The following is a 12,214-nucleotide window of genomic DNA, read 5'->3' as shown; positions in this document are numbered from 1 at the left end:
ATTACAGGTGCCCACCACAACGCCCGGCTAATTTTGTATTTTTAGTAGAGATGGAGTTTTACCATATAGGCCAGGCTGGTCTCGAACTCCTAACCTCGGTGATCCACCACACCCAGCCAATTTTCCTATATTTTAATAAAGATGGAGTCTCCTCACTATGTTGCCTAGCCTGATCTCAAAACACCTCCCACCTCAGCCTCCCAAAGTGCTGGAATTACAGGCATGAGCCAGTATGCCAGGCCCCAAAATCGTTTTCAAAAATTTCCTTTCACATTCAGTATTTAAATAATTTTAGAAATTATTTACTGAAGCAGTATCTAATATTCAGTATACTTTTTTGTTTTTTTTTTGAGACAGAGTCTCACTCTGTCACCCAGGATAGAGTGCATGGCATGAACATGGCTCACAGCAGCCTCAACCTCCCAGGCTGAAGTGATCTTCTCACCTCAGACTCTGGAGTACCTGAGACTACAGGTGTGCACCACCACACTCAGCTAATTTTTTCTTTTCTTTTCTCTTTTGGAGACAGAGTCTTGCTCTGTTGCCCAGGCTGGAGTACAATGGTGCGATCCCTGCTCACAACCTCTGCCTCCTGGTTTCAAACGATTCTCCTGCCTCAGACTCCCGAGTAGCTGGGATTACAGTTGCATGCCACCATGCCCAGCTAATTTTTTTATTTTTAGTAGAGACAGGGTTTCACTATGTTGGCCAGGCTGGTCTTGACCTCCTGACCTTGTGATGCACCCGCCTCAGCCTCCCGAAGTGTTGGGATTACAGGTGTGAGCCACCGTACCTGGCCTCTATGAGCTTTCTAATTACCAAGATAAATTCTTTTTTTCACTTAAAAGAAAAAAATCCACAACGAAAGATGCATGGCTATGTGGGTGACTAATAATTGACATTACTCTGAACTAAAAGTTTTTAAATATTTCTGTAATACCATAAATGACATACTAGTTGTAACTGATGAAAGCAGGATTTCACATTAAGATTTTCCTAATTTCTTATTAGCTCTGACTCATCTGAGGCTGAATTCTTACTATGCTATCTAAACCAAAATTTTAATGTACATGTTAACAATGCATAATAACAAAAAACCCCAAAACAGAATACAGCTTTTATATTACTGAACTTTATGTACAAAATCATTTGATTTCAAATAAACATTTAATGTAAAAACAAATGTTCTTTTAAACTGAATTTTTTTTACATCTACTGTACCATTCAAATGCTTTATCATCTTACATGATTTCTTCAAAATCTGTTATCAAGGGTACATATAGAAAAGCACTTTTTTTTTATAAATAGAAACAAAGGGATTTTTTCAGCTTTTACGATGACATAAAAAGTTTACTCAACAGAAGTAATTTCATTACTATTTGGGGGAGGGAATCACCAACTTTTTGTGCAAACAATGCTAGCCTTCTTTTAAGCATTAAGAGCATAACTGCTTAAGAAATGACATAAGCAATAATTCTACACCTACATCTCCCCTAAAATAATCTATTTTTTTTTTTTTTTACATATGTGCACAGCTTTAGCAAATTAAAGCCCGAGATAAATGCTCGAGATCTACTATCCAGAGGCAAAATCAGAGTTTACTAAAACTCATCATTTGGAGAGCTTACCAATCAAGGAATCTGTAATGAAAGCTGCAGTTTCCCTCTTTCCTATTTTTTTTTAAACACAAAAATCAATGACTAAGAACTTAATACTGGATGACAAATCACATCCACACTATTCGTTAAATAGCCTCACAGTTAAACACATCTTAAAGACCAATCAAATCAGTATTTACATTTTATAAATTTCTGAAGACACCATTAGAAAGCTTATATATCCCTTCATTAAACAAAATAGGGAACTGCATCTGATGGTGGTGGAATGAAATTTTAAAATTAAAAATACCTGTATTTACAGCAGCATTGATCCTTTATAAATAAAGAATATGAAAATGCAATATCTTTAAGGATAATAAAAAATTGAGGTGATGTTACTCAACCACAGTGCTCGGAGTTGGAATAAAACCTATTGGTGCTTGTTAATGTGCCAGTAGTGAATCCACTTTCTGTTGGAGAAAATCCAACTGCAAATATGTGCATGAAACACATATATAACACAGGGCAAAATTGCTCAAAATGATTCAAGTCAGCTTATCTGTATTGGATATTCTATTCATGAAACACATTACAAAGACATCCTTGCAAAGAAATAAAAGGCATAACAAGTTTTCTGGTTGACTTTTTAAGAACACTTCTCCCCTCATAAGTGACATCTTAAAATCTCAAGCGTGTTCTTCCCTTGGTTTGCAATCCTAATTTAAAGATATGAACAGCTTAATTTTCCATGTGATTATCTAATTAAAAAAGAAAAACCAAAACAAGCAAAATGTTCAAGTTAAAAAAAAACATACTGAGTGAGCAATGCACTAAAATTATCCACATGAAAACAAATGGTCAGTAATCTTATAAACCAACATGGCATTTCACTGTCAACAATGTGAAAATTTATTATCTTCTCAAACAGGCATAAGATGAAGAAGTGCTATTTTTTAATTGTAATATGAACTTATGTAATGTAAAATATCTCACATTATAATTTTTCATTCTGAATTGATAAATGATTTCAAAAACAAGGATCTAAGTTTGACTGCAAATAGTAATGCAATATAATTTCACAAAAATCCTTCAATTTCTATTTTTTTCCTTTTCTGTAGTTGATATATGAAGACTGCTTCAATTTCTAAAGGGAACCATTCCAATTTTCCCTCCCCAAGAAAATGTCTCACAATTACAAAGTAGAAAAACAGCCAGTCATAAATGCAAAAAAATTCTAATTTAGATATGAAATAATTTTTAGATTATCAATTCAACATATTTGATGACAATTATTGAATTTAAAAATACTTTCTTTGAAATATTGCTTTTCATGCTTAAACTAGAGAATGTTTTAATGACATCAATGAAAGTGATATACATGTAATGCTGCATAATGAAGTGAAGTAGAACCCTGATAGAAATATCCTTGTTGAAATCATTTACTTCATCTAACAGTGCCTGTTTGGAACCTATGATTACAAACAAAAACATAATTATTCTTAGAGGATGAATTCCCTAAAATGTAATTTCAGTGTTTGTCCATAACATGGGGTTAGATCTTTTCAGAGTTTTTGTTTTTTGCTCTGTTTTGAAACCCCTGAGACGCTATCTGTTTCCAAAGCTTTCTCTTTTGAGTTAATTTCACTAAATCCATTTGCTGTCCCATTTTGTTCTTCAGTTATTTCTTCGTTTGCAGGGGAAGCAGATTCCCCCTTTTCTAATTTTTGCTGCATTTCACGGAGCTTGGTAACAGCTTTATCTATTGACATTATGCTAATAAGATTAAAGTCATGCATGCTGACTAGATGAAGCATGAAGTTTCGACATAAATTCTTCTTAATTATTTTCTGTCCATAATTTTCTACAAACAGCATACAGGCATGATTCATTTGATTGTCAGCAATAAACCTATTTAATAAAAACAGAATATCAATAGCAATACAAGGCATTTTTGTCAAATGCAATAGTGATAACCATTGTAAGAAGACTATATCCAATTCCAGTAAATAAAAGATGATAAAAGAAGCGGTAAAACTATAAAGAAACTGAGACTTACCATTTTAGAAATTTCAAGAGATTTAATCTAAGTTAAGCTTAAACAGGTGCCATTAGAACAGTACATATAATTTCTGTTCTTCAATTACATAAGCACTCTTAAAAGCATAAAATACTTGGGTGGGCCGGGTAATTATGCCTGTAATTCCAGCACTTTGAGAGGCCGAGGCGGGCGGATCACGAGGTCAGGAGATGGAGACCATCCTGGCTAACACGGTGAAACCCCGTCTCTAATAAAAATACAAAAAATTAGCTGGGCATGGTGGCGGGTGCCTGTAGTCCCAGCTGCTCGGGAGGCTGAGGCAGAAGAATGGCATGAACCTGGGAGGCAGTGCTTGCAGTGAGTCGAGATTGCACCACTGCACTCCAGCCTGGGCGACAGAGAGAGACTCTGTCTCAAAAAAAAAGAAAAAAAAATTTAGTAGACACAAGGTCTCACTATGTTGCCCAGGTTGGTCTTTAGTTCCTCAATTCCAGTGATCCTCCTGCCTTGGCATCCTAAAGTGCCAGCACTATAAGTGTGAGCCACCACACCAAGCCAGGAACATACTTTTAGCCGTAAAGGAATAAGAAACAAAAATTGTTCTCTTTTCACCTCTATGAAATGGTAAACAAATCCAAAAAGCCTCATATTTTATTCTGAAAAATTAACCAATTGTTAAAAATTGTGGTAAAAACTGTGGTAATTTTCAGGATTTCCAGACATGTAACACATGGCAGTAAAAGGCATGAAAATTGGGTCATTAAATGAACCTCGAGCTCTGTCTTGCCTTCTGCTGCTCCCTGGTCGTGGGTCCTACCAAGGCGGCTTTTTTTTTGTTTTGTTTTTTTGAGACAGAATCTCACTCTGTTGCCCAGGCTGCAGCGCAGTGATGCAATCTTGGCTCACTGTAATTACCACTTTCCGGGTTCTTCAAGCGATGCTAGTGCCTCAGCCTCCCGAGTAAGTGGGATTACAGGTGTGTGACACCACACCCAGCTAATTTTTGTATGTTTAGTGGAGACAGGGTTTCACCATATTGGCCAGGTTGGTCTCAAACTTCTGACCTCAAGTGATCCCCCCACCTTGGCCTCTCAGAGTGCTGGGATTACAGGTGTGAGCCACCACGCCCAGCTCTATAAGATGTTTTGAGTGTGAACAAGTCAACCCTGATAGAGTTTGCAAGCATGGGAGAAACACTACTACGAGACTTAGGATGGGCACCAGTGATTTCTGAGGAAGGTCTATGATGATGACACCCTTTCCTACAGACACCAGGGTTGTAGCAGTCTGTTCCTCTTGAAAGGTGATGGAATCACAACCCTGATACATAATGTTGCAATGACTCACATCTCTGCAACAAGTTCTAAAGACAAGGCCCGGTTTTTGCCCTGATTTTATTAATACTAATGAATATAATATTAATTCACTGTTAAAAATAATACCAAAAGGAACGTCTTTGTACCTAAAAAAAACCTGCCAAACCAAAAAACACTGGACTAGAATAAGATTTGGGACACATATACATTAACTGAATTTTAGATTTCTAGAATGGAAAACAGCAACAGACCATAAAGAATAAAATATTTAAATTAATTTAGAAATACCCTACCCATGCTTCATGACATGGAGATTCCAGAGTTTCATCACTTCTTTCTCTCCTTCATTAACATCAGAAAATTCTTCAATTTGCTGGGGAAAAGAAAGAAAAACACCTATTAAACACAGACTAAACATAACATACTTTAAGAAAAATTTGTGAGTATGTCAAAAACAGATTGTTTTGGAACTAAAAATACCACAACATACTTATACAGCAAAGTGGCAACATTTCTTAAAATTGACTTCTATTTAAGTAGTCATTTTATTGTATTTTATTCATTTATTTAGAGACAGAGTCTTGCTCTGTCACCCAGGCTGAAGTACAGTGGCACGATCTCAGCTCACTTAAACCTTGACCTCCCGGGTTCAAGTGATTCTCCTGTCTCAGCCTCCTGAGCAGCTGCGATCACAAGCGCATACTACCATGCCCCACTAACTGTTGTATTTTCTATTAGTAGAGAAGGGGTTTGCCATGTTGGCGAGGCTGGTCTCAAACTCCTGACCTCAGGTGATCAGCCCAACTCACCTTACCAAAGTGCTGGGATTACAGGCATGAGCCAGCACACCTGCCATCATTTAAAAAGGGAAAGGTAGCCGGGTGCGGTGGCTCACGCCTGTAATCCCAGCACTTAGGGAGGCCGAGGTGGGTGGATCACAAGGTCAGGAGGACAATACCATCCTGGCTAACACGGTGAAACCCCGTCTCTACTAAAAAAAAATACAAAAAATTAGCCGGGCGTGGTGGCAGGCGCCTGTAGTCCCAGCTACTTGGGAGGCTGAGGCAGGAGAATGGCATGATCCCAGGAGGCAGAGCTTGCAGTGAGCCGAGATCATGCCACTCCACTCCAGCCTGGGCGACAGAGGAGACTCTGTCTCAGAAAATAAATAAATAAATAAGCAAGCAAATAAATAAAAAGGGAAAGGCTAAATTACGATTACCTATAAATACAGAAATGAAAACACACAATACAAATTTACTTGAAGAAAATCCCTCTTCCCTTTAACTTGGTAACTTTTTTGTTTTGAGACAGGGTCTCGCTCTGTCACCGAGGCTGGAGTGCAGTGGTGTAATCCTGGCTCACTGCAACCTCCATCTCCTGGGGTTAAGCAACTCTCCTGCCTCAGCCTCCTGAGTAGCTGGCACTACAAGTGCATGCCACCATACCCAGCTAATTTTTTGTATTTTTAGTAGAGACCGGGTTTCGCCATGTTGTCGACTGGTCTTGAACTCCTGAACTCAGGCAATCTGACTGCCTCCCAAAGTGCTAGGATTACAGGCATGAGCGACCACCCCCAGCCTAACTTGGTTAACTTTTAAAGTGACAATTTAAAAAATTGGATTCCTTAATTTTTTTAATTTTTGGATTCCTTAATTTTTTTTTTTTCTTTCAGACAGAGTCTCGCTCTGTCGCCCAGGCTGGAGTGCAGTGGCCGGATCTCAGCTCACTGCAAGCTCCGCCTCCCGGGTTTACTCCTGCCTCAGCCTCCCGAGTAGCTGGGACTACAGACGCCCGCCACCTCGCCCGGCTAGTTTTTTTGTATTTTTTAGTAGAGACGGGGTTTCACCATGTTAGCCAGGATGGTCTCGATCTCCTGACCTTGTGATCCACCTGTCTTGGCCTCCCAAAGTGCTGGGATTACAGGCTTGAGCCACCGCGCCCGGCCTAATTTTTTTTAAAAAGAGTTCCTTTACACTGAAAGTCTAGTTCTTATTAAGCAATTTTCAAAACAAATTAATATTTCAAGACAATTGCCAATAAAGATGGTAATAATAATTACTGTAATGGTTTTTTCTCTTAGCCATTCAGGATCCTTTTCATCTTCACTATCTACTTCCATTTCTTGTGGACGGAGAGGTAAGCAGGTATCACTATGGAAATACAGACGATTGTGGCCACTACTATATGTTCTTTGCTGTTCTACTTCTCCATCTTCAGATTCAAGAAATTCAGACATGCTTGCTTTTGTTCGTTTTGGCCTAATGAAAAGAAATAAACGTTGATTTATGGCCTCTACATGTATACCATCTATCTTCACGACTAGGAGTTGAGATCTCTGATAATCTGCAACATCACCATTTTATAAAACTAACCACAACAGTATTAGAGGCACAGCCCCAGTAGTTATTTTCTTTCGGTACATAATGTAAATCAAACCTATTACATATTAATTCAAACACAGTTTTAAAACTGTCTTTCTGGGTGTGAAAAGTTATAGTTAAAAAGGAGGAAGAAGAAATGAAGTGCTAGTTAGGGCCCATTCAGATAGGAACATGCATATAAAATTCTACATATCAAAACTGTATATTCTAACTCATGTATATTCACAAAGTAGAAAAGTCCTAACACTGGTTACATACACCTGCCTTAAAATTTTTTTCAGTTTTACTAAGATTAAAAATTTCCCCTTTGTAATTTTATTTATTACTATTATTATTATTTGAGATGAAGTTTCGCTCTTGTTGCCAGGCTGGAGCGCAATGGCGCGACCTCGGCTCACTGCAACCTCAACCTCCCAGGTTCAAGCAATTCTCCAGAAACTTCTACTGACAAAATTCTTTAACCTCACTAACTACTGCAGCAGTAGTGACATTAACATTATTAAAACTTAAGGATAAAGTTCAAAGAAAAAGTGAGAAAACCTCTGTAGAAATAGGAGCTATCAAGTGTTATAAAGCAGTTAACAACCCCACAGACACCTAATACTGAAAAATAATTTCCACCTAACTAGTAGCTTCGTCTGGCTCCTTTCTTCCTCCAGCATCAGTAAAAATCAGAGCATAAACTTTTGGTATATGCCCTTTTTACCGACCTGCACACAAGAATGTGTGTGATAGGTGTTCTCTTAACTGGTCCGTTGCGACTAAAAGCAAATCCAGGTTGGCGATGAATATCCTGAGGATTTCCTGCATAGGAGCCATCATAACACTCATTGATAGAAACATCTATCCTAGCACCTTTTGGATGATACTGCAACAAAAATGTCAAAAAAATATTAATTATCCTATCCTAAATATCCCTCCAATTTAATTAAAGAATCTGTGGGTTATTAATATTTAGAAAACTAAAATAGGCCAGGCACACCAGCATGAAAACAGGCAGTCAGAAGACCTGGGGTCAACAAAATGTGTTAAAATCTTAATTATGTCATTTATTTCTTGGTTGAGCAAGAATAAGAAAATTATTTAATTCAAAGAGTTAGTTGAGGATTTTGTGAGTCAATTAAGACACACTACACAAACATTAATTATAATTCCAAATATATGTCAACTCTGAATCATTCAGGGTAATCCATATATACAGCAATCTATCAAATATAGAAATTTGTTATTTTTATACAAAGTGTAATTAAAAGTCAAGCTGTCTTGTACTTAATGTCTATTTTTTCCCTTTTTTAATTTTTAAAATTTTTGTGGGTACACAGGTGTATAAATTTGTGGGATACAAGAGATGTTCTTAATACAAATTGAGAAAATATGAAAAATTACTCACAACATAGTTGAAGATAAATCTGCTATGGCAGAGTTTAAGATGCTTGAGTAAACTATAAAGTTTGCGGCAGTTCAGAGTGCACCAAGGGCAATGTAGGTCATCTCTTGCTTCAGTTTGTTGCCTTGTATTGTTGTTATAGAGAAACTAAAAACAATAATAAAAAAAAAAAGCAAATCTCCAATTTATGCATAACAAGATATTTTGTTAAAACATCACTTCTAAAAAGAGTTTTTTAAAAATTTAAAAGGAAAATCAAATTAGAGATATTCTCTTCAATTAAATATACCCAGTGAAGCGAGGTCGCTCATGCCTGTTAATCCCAGCATTTTGGGAGGCCAAGGCAGACACTGTCGAATGTATTGCTTGGAGCTCAAGATAAGCCTGGGCAACATGGTAAAACCTCGTCTCCATAAAAACTACAAAAATTAGCCAGGAGTGACGGCGTGTGCTTGTAATCAGTTACTCAGGAGGCTGAGGTGTGAGAATCTGGTTGACCCAAGAGGCAGAGGTTGCAGTGAGCTGAGATTGCACCACTGCACTCCAGCCTGGGCAACAAAGTGAGACCCTGTCTCAAATAAATAAATAAATTAAATAAAAATAAAAAATATTCATGTTTGACAAAAAACAAATACATTTCATAACTAATTTAAGAAGGGTCAGCTATGTTTACCTGATAAAATATTCTTAATTTCTGTCGGTTTTCATTTGGAGTATCCTTTTCTTTTCTTGTTTGCAGATCTGTAGTCAATGATTCTTTAACAGCTGAAAACATACACTTTTATATTCAATAAAAACACTGCTTTTGAAAAGCAAAATAACATACCTCACAAAAACTATTAAATATTAAAGGTTTCACAGAATTCTACTTGTGGTATTTAAATATGTTTCTGTTATTTCCTTCAACTGATGACTGCGGGAACAATATCCATAATCAGCATCCCTAATCTGATGTTAAGGTCTGTTGGCAGGACGTCTTTTTTTTCCTTAAAAAGCACCTCCGGGCCGGGCGCGGTGGCTCAAGCCTGTAATCCCAGCACTTTGGGAGGCTGAGACGGGCGGATCACGAGGTCAGGAGTTAGAGACCAGCCTGCCCAACATGGGGAAACCCCTGTCTCTACTAAAAACACAAAAAATTAGCCGGGCGTGGTGGCGGGCACCTGCAATCCCAGCTACTCAGGAGGTGGAAGCAGGAGAATTGCTTGAACCAGGGAGGCGGAGGTTGCAGTGAGCTGAGACCACACCACTGCACTTTAGCCCGGGTGACAAAAGCGAAACTCTGTCTCAAAAAACAAAAACAAAAAACCACCTCCTATGTCCTAAACAATTATAAAAGTAACTCCAATTATATGTCATTACCATGCTGTTTTAAGCACTCTGAGGTCAGGGTGTGGTTGTGTTTTTTTTGCTGTTGAGACAGAGATTCACTTTGTTGCCCAGGCTGGCGTGCAGTGGCGCAATCTCAGCTCACTACAACCTCCACCTCCTGGGTTCAAGCAAGTCTCCTGCCTCAGCCTCCTGAGTAGCTGGGATTACAGGTGCCCGCCACCACACCTGGCTGATTGCTTGTATTTTAGTAGAGACACGGTTTCACCATGTTACCCAGGCTGGTCTCGAACTCCTGAGCTCAGGCAATCTGCTCATCTTGGCCTCCAAAAGTGCTAGGATTACAGATATGAGTCAGCATGTCCAGCCCAGAGTGTGGTTTTAATTGGTGTTTGTATTCTCAGAGTCCAGGTGTGAGCAGGCACTAAGTGATGGTTTATCAGAAAGTTATACTTATTATATTAAAGTTATTTCAGGCTGGGCACGGTGGCTCATGTCTGCATTCCCAGCACTTTGGGAAGCTGAGGCGGGCGTACTGCCTGAGGTCAGAAGTTTGAGATCAGCCTGGCTAACATGGTGAAACGTCATCTCTACTAAAAAAATATATACATATAAAAACTAGCCAGGCATGGTGACACATGCCTGTAGTCCCAGCTACTTGGGAGGCTGAGGCAGGAGAATTGCTTGAACCCGGGAGGCAGAGGGTGCAGTGAGCTGAGGTCACGCCACTGCACTCCAGCACAGGTGACGACGGAGCAAGACTCCGTCTCCAAAAAAAAAAGAAAAAAAAAAAAGGCATTTATATTTCCTTACATAATTAACAATTAGGTATAATTTGTATACAACTTTTTCTTAGTTTCGATGCAACCTTTTACCTATTTCACTGGCTTCTGAGTATTCTGAGAAGTGCCCACACTACAGTTTACTTGGAAAACCTTTCCCCTGACACAGGCCATTTATTTTACTTATATTTTTTATTTTTTATAAGTGACAGGGTGTCACTATGTTGCCCAGGCTGGTCTTGAACTCCTGGGCTTCAAGCAATCCACCCACCCTGGTCTCCCAAAGTGCTAGGATTACAGTTGTCAGCCACTGCGCCTGGCCCCATTTCTTATATCTCTTTAATCTGATCATTACTGTGACCTGCATACAATGAGTGTACATGAGCGGTCAGCAAGAGGACAACTTAAGCCTTCTGCCTTCTTTAAACAGGCAGATAAAGACACACAAGTGCTGTCAGGTCAAGGAAAACGTTCCTACTGGACATATACAAAAACGACAGAACTTGGCCAGGCGCAGAGGCTCAAGTCTGTAGTCCCAGTACTGTGGGACGCTGAGGGAGGTAGATTGCTTGAGCTCAGGAGTTTGAGACCAGTGTGGGTGACAGCAAAATCCTATCTCTACCAAAAAATACAAAAATTAACAGGGTGTGGTGGCACAAGCCTGTAGTCCTGTCTATGTGGAGGGCTAAGGTGGGAGGAACTCTTGAGCCTGGGAGGCAGTTGCTGAGATGGCACCACTGCACTCCAGCCAGGGTGAGAGAGAGAGACCCTGTCTCCAAAAAAAAAAAAAAAAGTAAAATAAAAATGATAGAACACTGCAACTTGGGCCTTAAACTCAGCAGAAAGTTAACTCTATTTGTAAATGTTTTTTCCTCTTAAAAACTGGCTGGGCACGATGGCTCATGCCTGTAATCCCAGCACTTTGGGAGGCCGAGATAGGTGGATCACCTGAGGTCAGTAGTTTGAGACCAGTCTGGCCAACACGATGAAACCCTGTCTCTACTAAAAATACAAAAATTAGCCAGGCATGGTGGTGTGTGCCTATAATCTCAGCTACTCGGGAGGCTGAGGCAGGAGAATTCCTGAAACCGGGAGGCTAAGGTTGTGCTGAGCCAAGATCATGCCACTGCACTGCAGCCTGGGCGGGGTGGCTCACACCTGTAATTCCCAGCACTTAGGGAGGAGGCCCAGGTGAGCAGATCACGAGGTCAGGAGATCGACACCATCCTGGCTAACACGGTGAAACCCCATCTCTACCAAAAATACAAAAAAATAGGCCGGGCATGGTGGCTCATGCCCAGCCTAATTTTTTGGGAGGCCGAGGCAGGCAGATCATGAGGTTAGGAGATTGAGACTATCCTGGCTAACACGGTGAAACCTCGT

General features: G+C 39.4%; 1 protein-coding gene across 1 annotated transcript in view; it reads right to left on the bottom strand.

Moving 5' to 3' along the window:
• Positions 1-1,105: 1,105 nt before the first annotated feature.
• Positions 1,106-12,214, bottom strand: part of SUZ12 (SUZ12 polycomb repressive complex 2 subunit) — a 117,133-nt gene continuing 106,024 nt past the window's right edge. The window contains exons 14-19 of the mRNA XM_011937696.1: positions 9,397-9,488; positions 8,727-8,870; positions 8,047-8,204; positions 7,015-7,213; positions 5,246-5,325; positions 1,106-3,506 (exon numbers count right to left, since the gene is read on the bottom strand). Of these exons, the coding sequence (XP_011793086.1) occupies positions 3,161-3,506; positions 5,246-5,325; positions 7,015-7,213; positions 8,047-8,204; positions 8,727-8,870; positions 9,397-9,488 (1,019 nt within the window). The 3' untranslated portion in view covers positions 1,106-3,160. The remainder of the gene's footprint in view (positions 3,507-5,245; positions 5,326-7,014; positions 7,214-8,046; positions 8,205-8,726; positions 8,871-9,396; positions 9,489-12,214) is intronic.

This window comes from Colobus angolensis, unplaced genomic scaffold, assembly GCF_000951035.1.
Source record: "Colobus angolensis palliatus isolate OR3802 unplaced genomic scaffold, Cang.pa_1.0 Scaffold167, whole genome shotgun sequence".
NCBI classification, from domain to species: domain Eukaryota; kingdom Metazoa; phylum Chordata; class Mammalia; order Primates; family Cercopithecidae; genus Colobus; species Colobus angolensis.
This window is presented reverse-complemented; position numbering and strand designations above follow the sequence as displayed.